Raw genomic sequence first — 12,209 nt, 5'->3', positions numbered from 1 at the left:
AGATGGCTTCAAGCTGACGGTGACCAGATACTGATCAAAAATTCATCATTGCCCCCCTGGCGGAATGAGCTGCAAGCAGCCTCACCAGGCTTTGAGGGGGGCCGGCAGGGGGCAGGCGCATCCAGAATTAGACACCGAAGGCCCAGCCCGGGCCGGAATCTGGGCAGCTCCACCTGCATCCCGACCCACCTGGGAATTTGGAGAAATACGCCTTCCGGTACTTGCTGCCGTTCTCGTCGTTCCAAAAGTGCGTGGGCTGACAGGGGAGCGGCTTGGTACACACCAGTTCACCGCTCTCCCCCCAGACTGCCTTTCCTGGCCGGGGAGGAATGAGAGCTAAACTGAGCACACGCCACAGCCAAACGCCCCGGCTCTCTTTCTCTCCTTCTCTCCTTTTTTAAGCTATGAGCTATCACAGAGTATTTCAGACACATCCAAAGCCGTGCAGCCGGCCCCGCCCACATGCCCATCAGCCCGGCGTCACCGAAAGCCACGCTACTGCTCCCCACCACGCTCCCCCCGCTCTCGCTCAACTTCAATCCTGTACCGTTCCCTTATGTGGATTAATAATTTTACCACATCTACATACACCTGAATAACACGTCATTTTGCGTGTTTCTAAACACCGCACAAACGGTACCGCGCTGCCCCTCGGGTCCTGCATCTCGCTCTGGGTCCTCGCCAGGGTCAGGGCACGAGGCTGCTGAGGCAGTGGGGTGGCCTCAGCAGCGTCCCCAAAGTTTGCATGCCTGCCTGGCGTTCCAAGCACATGGCCCGCCATCTGTGCTGCAGGCCAACACCTACTCCCCTCAGCCGGACGGGCTGCAGGAGGCTGGGGAGCCCGGCAGGTGTTCAGCCAGGCTCGGGGGCCGTCAGTCTGCGAGCGGTGGCAGGGGCCAGCCCCTCAGACGGGGCCGTTTTGGAGAACTGGCCCCAAGCAAAGTTACACATCCAAGCGTATCCAAGCTACCACTCACACCTCGTCACAGAGAGAGGAAGGGTTTGGAGCCATCACCTTCCTCGTTCCACACCTCCACGGCCATGCCCAGGTTCCGGGCCTGAATTTCCCCTTTGTACACAGGAACTGAAGGATTCTGGCCCACGAAGCAAGACATGATGTCGGTGCCACCTGCAAACAAAAGGAGATTCAAGATTCGAAGACCGGGACTTCCCTGGCGGTCCAGTGGTTAGGGCTCCAGGCTTTCACTGCCGAGGGCCTGGGTTCGATCCCTGGTTGGGGAAGTAGGATCCCACAAGCCACACGGCACAGCCAAAAAAAAAAGAAAAAAATTTCAGAAGACTGAGACAAACTGTCCATGTTTTTTATTAATGAACAATAAAGGAGAAAGACCCTGGAGGACAAATATATACTACTCTTTCTCCAAATACAGAAAAATTCCCAGAGAGCTGAGCTTCTCTTCAGGGAGGGAGCGGGGAGGTGACTTAGAAACTGGACTGAACCTCCCGTGTCCGGGTGATTTATCGTTCTGACCAGGGATACGTGCTGAAGGAGACACCAAATAAATGACCTCTTGTGGTCGCACGGAAATCCTAGACTCAGGTTCACGAAAGTGGAAGCTTCGCCCCATCAGGCCTGTCTGCAGGAACTGCCGCGGCAGACGGGTCCCGTGCACAGTCTCTTTGCTGTGGTTTATGTTCACTTAATCATCGGAGAAGCAGAAACCCTGTGGTCCCTGGAGTGCGAGTCTCCCGCACTAGGGCACGTGCTGGATGCGAATCACTCCGTTTCAGGGAGGGGCTCGAAGAAGAGTCGGACCCCAGGTGTCATCAAGAGGGAGTGGCACTAACGCCTGAACCTGGGCCCAGCCGGTGACAACTGCCCCCTCGCACGTGCCCGCGGTGCGGGATGCTCTGTGGGCACAGGGACACGCACGGAGCCCACCGGGGTGCACAGGGGTGGGAGACGGCAGCCCAGGGAGGAAAGGGGGGGAGGCTGTGGGCAGAGGGCACACACGGAGCCCCGACTTGGTCCCTTCCTAGACTCGGCGATCCGGACACTGGTGTCCGTGCTCCCCTTTACACCTGTTTGTACACCTAAAAAGACAGCCTTGTGATTTAAGAAGTGTCTTCTCCCTGCTCACGCTCTGTGTTTGTGAACGGGGTGGGGCAGGGTGATTGAAACCCACATAAAATGCTTCGACGCTTCAACAACTGGCAGGATTAATTCCGGGCAGAATCGAAGCGTGCTGACCTGCCTCCCTCCTCCAGACACCTCGAGGTACCGGCTGGCACGTCCCATGAAGACGGGAGAATCGCGTTCATGACCGTGACCAGCAAGCTCGGGGCAGTCTCGCGCCCCAACGAAGCACAGCGCTGGGAGCAGAAGTGCTGCTTCCGCTGCTTCCGGATTGGAGCTGGGGCGCTTGGGACAGCGGCAGGAGGACAGGCCGAGAGCCTAACAGACGTGGCTGCCCCGAGATGGGCTGGGCCGGCCCGGCAGACAGCCCCACGCCCATCCGACAGCAGCACCCCTGCCCACCAGGCGGGCTCTGGGGAGGACCAAGGGATGCGCTGGGCGGGCGGGAAGCTCGGCTCTGAGGCGGCAGGACCGGGTTTGAATCCCACTCTGTACCCAGCTAGTGGGTGGCCTCAGGCCAGTCACTTGGCACGTGCAGACCTTGTTTTCTCTTTTGTAAAGAAAATAGAATCTACCAGGATGAGCTGTTTAGGATCTAAGGTTACGATCAGGGTGCGGAGTGTATGTACGTTCTCCACCCCCAGCAAAGGTTCAGCAATGGCTAACTCAGTGTTTGTAGCCTCTTCCTAGAACATAACTACCGGGAATAAGGAACATCGACCATGCAAACGCGCATGCCCTGCTGACTGTTCACGCAGATAAATTCAAGCCGGTGGACTCGCTGGGCCACAGGGGAAGCACGCTTAACGGCCAAGCCTGGTCCCCGAGTCCTCTGGCTCTTCCAGAACCTTCTCCACGGCACAGGCACATGGCGGGGGCCGTACCTGAGATGGAGCCCAGGAGGACGCTGCTCTTGACGCACCTGTAGACATAGTCGTAGCTCTGGGCGCTCAGGGGGGAGCCGGTGGACAGGATCGTGTGCAGCGTCTGCAGACTGTGAGTTTCCACTAGAGCCAGAATCATGGAGAGATTAGAGCCAAACCCGACACACTCTGCCTGGCTTGCAGGAACCAGGTAACAGAGTGGATCTGATTTCCGCGGCTGGCGAGACAGGGAACGGACACCCTGGGAGGCACGCTTACCTGGCTTCACGTCTTTCTCTTCCAGCACTGACAGCCACTTCGCACCCGTTCCAAGGATGGTGATGCTGGAGTTAAGAAGACACCGGAAACTCGTCAAGGCTCTTGCATATTCCAGGCACCGAAGCTTTCTCAAATTAGTGACCCATTTCGGACGAGGTTGCAAAATCCAAGACACGTCATTCTTCTGGGTTGAATTAACGCTTAATATGTAGTTGAAAGCCAGTTACAACACCTGCGTTACTCTGAGGCCAGCACTGACACGTCTGCAGAGCACCCGGGCTCCCTTTACCCTTTGGCTCTTCTTAAAACAACTGTCTGCACATAAACCCACCATCTTCCCAGCTGCAGGATGTTTTCTCTCGGGGGGACCAAAGGAGGACACAGAATCAAGACCCCTCAAGTTCTGAGCGCCCGCGATCGTTTCCCAGGGAAGTGGAGAGGCCGTGGGAGCTTCTGTTAGGACAGGCGCCAAGCCTGGGATTCCTGACCCATCTCCCTTTCTTAGATAAGCTCACATTTTTATGAAACTTAGAAAACCACTCTTCTTCTCTTTTTGAACATTTAGAATCTAGTCCTTTATCCCCAAGTTTGCATTGAGAACAACACGTTATGCTGAGTATAAGTCATTGTGTTTTCAAGGGGAGAGTGTTTCTTCATGTTCTGTTTCCTTCCTAGAAAGCTCTACCTTCCTAACTAATGGCTGTTTTCTCCTGGGGGCTGAAGGAGGCCATAAAATCCAGGTCCCTCCTGCCCCTCTGGGCGGCAAAACCCATCCCTTCGCACCTGGCTGGCGAGATTCATTCCAGGGAGACAGCCCTGTGCTATCTGGTGCTGGACAGAGCTCAGAGGCACAGACACACAGAACCAGGGCCGGCTGGGCTGGGAGGGGCAGAATCCACGGCTCAAAACTACTGTCCTTCATGCCTCCAGTCCCTTTCTTTTCTTCACTTCACCGGGACACCCTGCAACCACTAAAACCGCGGACACTTCCTGGGTCGCTGTGTCCTTGGTGAAGGCTGTTTTGGGAGCTGGGAGGTCGTGGGGACCAGGAAACGTATACAGTCCCCACCCCCTCCTCACTTACTCCATAAACTCAGGTAGTCTGATTAGCTGATTCCAGATCCTCTGAGAATGAAGGCGTCACCCGTATTTCAGCAGGAGACCAGGGGCCCATCACATGCTGACGGACAGCAGGGACAGCCTCAGCCACAGGTAGAGATCTCCAGCCACCAGCCACACAGCGCAGCACGCGGATTTCTGCTCAGCCCCCATCCGCCCCCCCCCCCAAGTCGCAGGCGTCTGTCTGCAAACCGCACCTCAGGATGTGTACAGACTGCCGCGGCGTCCCCGGGGCTGGGCCCCAGGCCTGCTTGTGTGAAGGAACGGCCAGGCCTCCCCGTCTGTCTCCAGGCTTGGGTAAGGCAGTTTAAAAAACACAGAGCTCATGAAGCGCAGGCGCCCGTGCCTGTGTGCTCGGCACGGTGCCTTTTTCGCGAGTGCTGCTGGGAAGCACCCACGAGGGACGAGGCAGCTCCCCGGCTCGCCCCAGCCCGGAGCCCTGCAAGGAGCCACCTGCAGACGCGGCTCCTCCACGGCTCCGCCAGCCTGAGCCCCGGTCTCCCCGGTCTGCCCTCGACCCCGCAGTTCGGGGGGGATCGTGTAGCGCCCCCAAGTTCAACGCCCCAACGGGGTGCCACGTCACGCGGAAGACACCCACCCCGAGGCACAGCCCTGAAATCCCTGGGGGACCCTGCCCTCCCCCCTCATCCAGCTCCACCGCCTGAATCGACTGCCCACATGCAGCCACGAGGGCCTCCTCCCAGCCTCCGCACCACCCCCATCTCGGTCCCCTTGGGGCCTCGGCACCCGCCGCTGCCCTGGCCTGCAACACGCGTCCCGCAGTCCTAAACGTGAACTGCCCGCCCAGTTGCAAACCCGGACAAAGACCCCAGAGTTCTTCCCTGACCCCAACCAGAATGTTCCCCAGCCCAGACCTGGAGAGCCCAGCAACACACCCAAAACAAAGAGGACAATCCGTCCTTTAACCTCGTTCACGTCTGCAAAATAACTGCTCAGTTATGAAACATGTTAGTAAGCCTGTGCGCTGACACGATGACAATCAACGAGGATTTCGTCCCTAAGCGCATCAACGTTATTTTAAACATGAGGCCCTTAAATCGCACTGCGAAGCCCCTGCCCGCCCTGCCAGCGCTGAAGCGTCGCTCCTCCTGCACAAACCCGCAGGATTTTAGGTGAAAGCACGTTTGATTTGGTGTCACTTCAGCGTCGGGAGGTGGCAGAGCTGGAATGAAGGCATCCTGCCCCGTCTGACCTGCCCCCTCTCCTGTCACCCGCATGGACGGCTGGAGCGCCGTGCTGCCCTTCGGGCGCCCCTCACAGGCCAACGAGTGGCACCTGCCTCGCTGACCTCAGCAGATGAGCCCCCCAGCCGGGTGAAGGGCCAGGCCAGAGGGGCCCTGAGGACGGCCAAGGCCACGGCTCAGCTGGCATCCGGGGCACAGGCCAAACCGGGATGTAAGGCGGAGGCCCAGCACGTGCGTTCTACACAGACCCAAACCACAGGGCTGCGAACGCACTCCCACCTGCACACAATCACATGCATGCACACACACACTCATCCACAGGCATGGGTGTTCTCACACCCACGTGTGCACATACTCTCACACACCCACTTTCCTGTGCACATAAGTGTGTGTGCACCTGCACATACACACGTGCGCACATGCACATACACGTGTGCACACGCACACCTGCACACATTCACAGGCATGCGTGCTCACACTCGTGCACCTGTGCACATGCACATACACACTCACACGTTCGCACTCAGGTGCATCCACACTCACACGTGTGCACGTACACACGCAAAGCTGGGTCTGCCTGGGCCTTCCATCCTTCAACTTCATTAGCTCTAAGCCCCGGGGATGTACCTCTCTCTCTCCATCCCTCCTCCCGTGGCACAGGCATACGCGTCCAGAGTGTCTCCTCCTGAGCGCGGCTGACAGGCATTCAGGGCAGAGATCTTCCCAGGGATTTGATTAACCTTTCACTGGCAACAAGCTCATTAGGAAATAAATTTCCTCGCTAATACTGTGAGCCAAATGTCAGGATTTAAATATCACCCAGGCCAAAGTTATACTTCAAATATTAATGCCCAGGGATTTAAGAACATTAGCGGTTCCTCCTGTTTCCCCAGTGTAAATGGACTCAAAGGTAACGTAATTAGAACATTGCAGAGCGTGGCTAACTTCTGGGCCACGGGAGCCCTGCCAGCTTCCGTGTTCTCGTTCTTGGAAACACGATCATTAGGCCAACGGCGACCAGCAGCCACAGTGGCAAGAACGCGTCAGCCGCCCATGATTAATTCATCAGCAAAGAAAGTGCCGACGGAACAGGGTCTCTGGATGGTTCCTGGCGATGGCAATGAGGGGCTGGGGGAGAAGAGGGGCCACTCCACCCTTCCCCCGACGCTGCCCCTTAGCTGGCCGCTGCCTCTGCCATCAGGATGCCCGCTTGCCGTCCTGTTCACAGGACTGCGGGGAGGCCCTTCTGCAGTACCGGCAGCGGGGCATCTGGAAGCACCCTGCTGAGTCTTGGGAGACCCTCGAGACGCTGGCCAGCCCTGAGGGCTCGCAGAAGGGCGGGTGGGAAGGCCAAACGCTGGGAACGCCCCAGAGACAGACCTGCCCTCCCCTGAATGAGCATCTCCACACCGTCCCCTGAACAGGTATGTACGTTCAGCCTGGGTCATTCTCTATCACCCTTGCGGCCACGGGCCCCGCGCGAAACAAAGCTCTCATCAGCCCTCAGTCTGCCTCTCTCCTGGGTCGCAGCTCTGCAAGTTCTTAGAATCCAGAGTTACAAAAAAAAGACCACGTTCCCTCTCCCCGTGCCCGAGGTTTCAGAGCTCACCCCTGGGCCCTGAGGGGCGGGGCAGCCCCCTCCGCACTACATGGGTCTCCATGGTCGGTCCCTGTCAGGGGCGCCCGCCCCTTCCCACCCTCCTTGACAGCTTCACCTACTCCTGGCACCTCCGCACCCTCACACAGCCACCCCCACCAAGAGGGGGACATCGAGGGTGGCAAAGCGTTCCAGAGACGGCACCCAGATCCTCAGAGCGGCCGCCCTGTGTCTGAGTGTCCCGGGTACCTACCCGATCCTGTCGACCAGGTCCCAGAGCACATTGGGGGTGGGCACCAGCGGGGAGCCGTCGTATAGGACCACGGCCGCCCCCGTGGCGAGAGCAGACACCATCCAGTTCCACATCATCCAGCCGACCTGGAGCAGACAGAAGGGAACACGTGTCAACCCAGCGCCGGGCCAGCTCCCCTCGGCCCCGTCACGCAGCCTCTCAGCCCTAGAAAACCACCCGATGCTGAGCCAAAGTAGCCAGGAACTGCCCGGCCCAAACGCACAATGCTCTGCCCCAGCAATTCCCCGTCAACAGTTTACGGTAAGGGGCTTCCCTGGTGGCGCAGAGGCTAAGAATCCGCCTGCCAATGCAGGGGACACGGGTTCAATCTCTGGTCTGGGGAGATCCCACGTGCTGCGGAGCAACTGAGCCCGCGTGCCACAACTACTGAGCCCGCGTGCCACAACTACTGAAGCCCGCGCGCCTAGAGCCCCTGCTTCGCAACAAGAGAAGAGAAGCTACCGTAATGAAAAGCCCACACATCGCAGCAAAGAGTAGCCCCCGCTCGCAGCAACTAGAGAAAGCCCGCGCGCAGCAACAAAGACCCAATGAAGCCAAAATAAAAATAAAAATTAAAAGAGTTCATGGCAGGGATCAACGCACACGTGTGCACTAAGACATGTCGGAGAATGTTTCCTGCAGCCTCACTGATGACAACAAGGGACCGAAGGCAACAGAGATGCCCGTTGCGTGGTCACGTGGTGCACACGTGCAGGGAACCCTGGGCGCTGCAGCGCAACCCAGGTCGGACGTGGGAAACGGCGCCTGGCACCCAGCAAGCACTCAGGAGTCAGCCACTGCGCAGCCATCAAAAAGAACGAGGCCTGGCTCTGTGCAGAACAGTCTCGAAGACAGACCGTAAAGGGGCAGGGCCAGCCCGGCAGAGGGTGTGCAGCGCCCCATTCGTACACAGAACCCCCAGCCCCACCCCTGGGCCTGCAAAGGGGCCCGAGGGGCAGGGCAGTGAGCAGGGCGGACGTGGCTGCCTCTGGGCCCTGGAAGACGCCAACCTCTCACCAAGTTCCCATGTGTTGCATGAAATGCTTACCACGTGTAAGTACAGCATTTTTTTTTTTTAATTAAAAAAATTTTCACAGCCAAAGAGTGTGCTCATAGCCCCACTGACAATGGCACTCCCATCCACGCTGGGAGGATCTGTAGGCGATTCCGGCCTAAAGCAATAGAGCGACAGAACAAGGAAGCAGGAATCTCTGTCCAGAGGGCAAAAAAACCCAATTCCACCCCGTAAGCAACGAGGGCAGGCGGATGCCCATCCATGAGCCTGGAGCAGATGCGGCCCAGTGTCCCAGGTCACCCGGTGTCCCCAGGTCAGAATCCTGCCATCGGGGACCAGGCGGCCACGTGAGGTGGCACCCAAGTGGCAGTTAAGAATCCCCAGACAGGTCCCAACAGTGTGAGTGACGCGTATAAAAGCACAAGGACCAACCTATGCTCCCCTTTGGCACCACGGAAACGGCAAAGGGAACCAGGGGGTCACACGAGAACCTCCATTTAGTTGAGTTGCCTTTTTTTTTTTTTTAAGGGTTTTAACATGCTAAGTTGAGTTTCTTCTAATAAGGAATCTTTTTTACTTTTCTTTTTTTTTTGGCTTCACAGCACGGCTTGTGGGATCTTAGTTCCCCAACCAGGGGTTGAACCCGGGCCCTCGGCAGTAAAGCTGTGGAGTCCTAACCACTGGACCGCCGGGGAGTTCCCAAGGAATTACTGTAATAGGCAGCACTGCACCCCGGCCACCTCACTGTCCAGCTGCTAAAGTGAGTCAGCAAGCGACAGCACAGGCCTGGCTGGGGCCGGCTGGGGGCACCCGAGGCTGCTGCTGGCACCCGGCATCCTCCACCGAAAAATGCAACGGCCCCGTCCTTCGTGGGCAGGATGCTTCCCAGAAAAGTGAACTGCTTTCGAGAGAACTGCTCTGGATCCTTGAGTCCTTCCATTGTCCCCTCACCGTGTCCCAGGGAGGCAGCTGAGTTGGAGGTCAGCACAGCTGTGGCTGCCCCGGGGGTGGGGTTCTGCAATTCAAAACGCTGGTCCATTAACGCCCCAGGGCTGGGCTTCCTGTCTGAAAGGGCCGGAGCCTGGCAGAGCCTGGCGGGGACCCAGCATCACTCACTGTTCACGATGGGGGAGGGGGATAGAAGGAAAGCCTGCAGCTGAAAGAAACCCAAATCATTTGGCCCAAAGCCCTGGATTTACGGCTGGGCACACAGGGCGACCTGCGCCTGGTCGCACGTCAGTGCTCCCTCCTGTGTCTGCATCGGGTCCTGGGGCCCTGGCACCAGGGAAGCAGCAGGGCCTGGGCCTCGACCTCCCAGGTTAGGAAGATGCCTCAGCGTTCTGCTTCCTTGAGAACTCAGACCGGAAATGGGAGCCAAATCACTCTGGAGCCCCTGGACATTTGCGGTCTTGGAAGAGCTGATTTTGAGTTTTCTTCCCTTGGGACAAACAGCACTTCCTTCGGCTTGCTAACCTTTCACCGTCCAGGGTTCAGCGGCGTCGGGAACAGCTCCAGCACCTTGAGCTCAAGCTCTGGTTCGATGACGCCCGCTCCACACTAACCCACGGGAAGGGCTGGAAGCAGGACCACCTCCGTCCTGGGGGCAGGACCGCGGGCCGCCCGTGGGCGCTGCAGTACAGCGGCGGCTCTCGGCTGCACGCGCAGCCGCCCGCAGGCCCCGCCTGGTCTCACGCCTGGATCCCCAGCCATGGAAGTAACTGCTCGAGCCACCCTGCATGCCCTTCCTCTGGCTGCTGTAAACAACGGCCACAAACCCAGTGGCCTAAGTGTACTGTCTGAGAGTCCTGAAGGTCGGGTGTCCAAACTCAGGTGTCAGCGGGGCTGGGAGTTCCTTCTGGAGGCTCCAGGGGAGGGTCTTTCTTTGCCTTTTCCAGCTTCAAGGGGCCACCGCGCTCCTTGGCTCATGGACCCACCGCGCTCTGGCCTCTGCTCTGTCGTCCACCCCCTCTGGCTCCACCGCTCCTGCCTCCCTCTTGTAAGGACCCTGGTGATCACCCTGGGCCCCGGATAATGCAGGACACTCTCCTGGTCTCCGGAGCTGCAGCCGAATCACATCTGCAGAGCCCCTTTGCCGCATCAGGTGACACGCACAGGCTCCAGGAGTGAGGACATGGGAACCTTTGGGGCCGTTATTCTGCCTCTCAGCACGCCACCCCACGGCCTTCCAGTAAATTCCTTTTCCACCTCAACTGGTCAGAGTCCCTTTACTATTGCACACGACTAAGAACTGACCGTCCTCATGGCATCTCTGGTAAGTTCCTGTCCCCCAGGTTGAGCCACAGATTTCCGTCACGTGACACTCATCCCCACCTCTACAGGCTCAAGAGACTGAATTAACAGTCTCCTCGGTCTCTCTAGATTTCCCCAGGGCTCCAGGGCTCCCAGCGGCAACCGAGGTCAACACAGGGGGACGGGCCAGGCTGGTGCTCGACCTTGGTGCCGAGATTCAAGTGGGCAGCCGCCAGGAGGGAGAGAAAGAGAGCAAGAGCGAAGGATCCCGCAGGAGGGGCTGCTCGCACACGGCCCAGGGTCAGGTGCACACGGCCCGGGGTCTCGCACACACGGCCCAGGGTCTGGCACACGCGGCCCGGGGTCTGGCGCACGCGGCCCGGGGTCTCGCACACACGGCCCGGGGTCTGGCACACGTGGCCCAGGGTCTGGCGCACACGGCCCGGGGTCTCGCACACACGGCCCGGGGTCTGGCGCACGTGGCCCAGGGTCTGGTGCACGCGGCCCAGGGTCTCACACACACGGCCCGGGGTCTGGCGCACGTGGCCCGGGGTCTGGCGCACGCGGCCCGGGGTCTGGCGCACGTGGCCTGGGGTCTGGCGCACGTGGCCCGGGGTCTGGCGCACGTGGCCCGGGGTCTGGCGCACGCTGCCTGCGGCTCGAGCTGCGCTTCTGGCTCCTGACATGTGCAAAGGTGGAGAGGCAAAAAGAAGAGTAAAGATAAAGTCCTCCCTACCTGAATGAACCAAAGCCCGTCCTGGGAGGGGCGCGGAGGAGGGGGAGGGCACCCGTCTCAGCACAGCACCCACACTCACCGTGGTGTAATACAGGATGATGTCACTGCTGGTCATGTTGCCGTGAAGAATGTGCTCCTTCAGGTGCTGGATGAGGGTCCCCTGGGGAGAAGCGGGGGAATTCCGCGTGAACCAGGCTGCTTCCTCCGAGGGCACAGAGGCGCGCGCAGCCCAGACGCTCGGCCCTGGGGCAGGAGAGGTCAAGGAAGAGGCAGAGCTCTGAGCACCCTCCCCATGACAAGCAATGCTCCCGTCCCTCTGCCACCTGACCCCTAAGACTCGCTGGGGACATGAGAAGAAACCCTGACCCGACCCTGCCGGCCTGCAGGCTCTGGGCGCCAGGTGATCAGAAGCACAGGGGACCCACCAACCTCAGGCAGAGAGAAGTGAAGATCACGGAGCGGAGAGTCACGAAGATGAAGGTAAAAGGCTGGGTGCAGGGACACCTGCCCCCCCCCCCAGGCCAGGGCACTACAGGCCAGCCTTGCTCCCTCGTGGTGGACGGGGAAGACTGGATGCCTGAGCAGGACTGTCCCCGGGGTGCACAGCCGCTGCTGGGTCTGCAGCTCCGAGAGCCTCGGATCAGAGCTCAGGGACTCCTTGGCCGAGGGGTAGCTCAAGACCCTGCTTTCAGCTCCAACGCCCAGTCAGACCCCTCTCCCAACCCGACATGTGATCTATTACTTTTCATTTTAAT

The 12,209-nt window shown here is 59.2% G+C and overlaps 1 protein-coding gene across 3 annotated transcripts in view; it reads right to left on the bottom strand.

The window, feature by feature from the left end:
- AACS (acetoacetyl-CoA synthetase) overlaps window positions 1-12,209 on the bottom strand; it is a 46,447-nt gene that overhangs the window by 10,750 nt on the left and 23,488 nt on the right. For 2 of the 3 annotated variants that reach the window (XM_079943206.1, XM_079943207.1), the window contains exons 9-14: window positions 11,534-11,614; window positions 7,415-7,539; window positions 3,241-3,305; window positions 2,983-3,105; window positions 1,016-1,129; window positions 190-315 (exon numbers count right to left, since the gene is read on the bottom strand). In XM_079943206.1, coding sequence (XP_079799332.1) covers window positions 190-315; window positions 1,016-1,129; window positions 2,983-3,105; window positions 3,241-3,305; window positions 7,415-7,539; window positions 11,534-11,614 — 634 coding nt within the window. The remainder of the gene's footprint in view (window positions 1-189; window positions 316-1,015; window positions 1,130-2,982; window positions 3,106-3,240; window positions 3,306-7,414; window positions 7,540-11,533; window positions 11,615-12,209) is intronic. The other variant, XM_079943208.1, reaches the window with a different exon arrangement.

This window comes from Stenella coeruleoalba, assembly GCF_951394435.1.
Source record: "Stenella coeruleoalba genome assembly, chromosome: 14".
NCBI lineage: Eukaryota > Metazoa > Chordata > Mammalia > Artiodactyla > Delphinidae > Stenella > Stenella coeruleoalba.
This window is presented reverse-complemented; position numbering and strand designations above follow the sequence as displayed.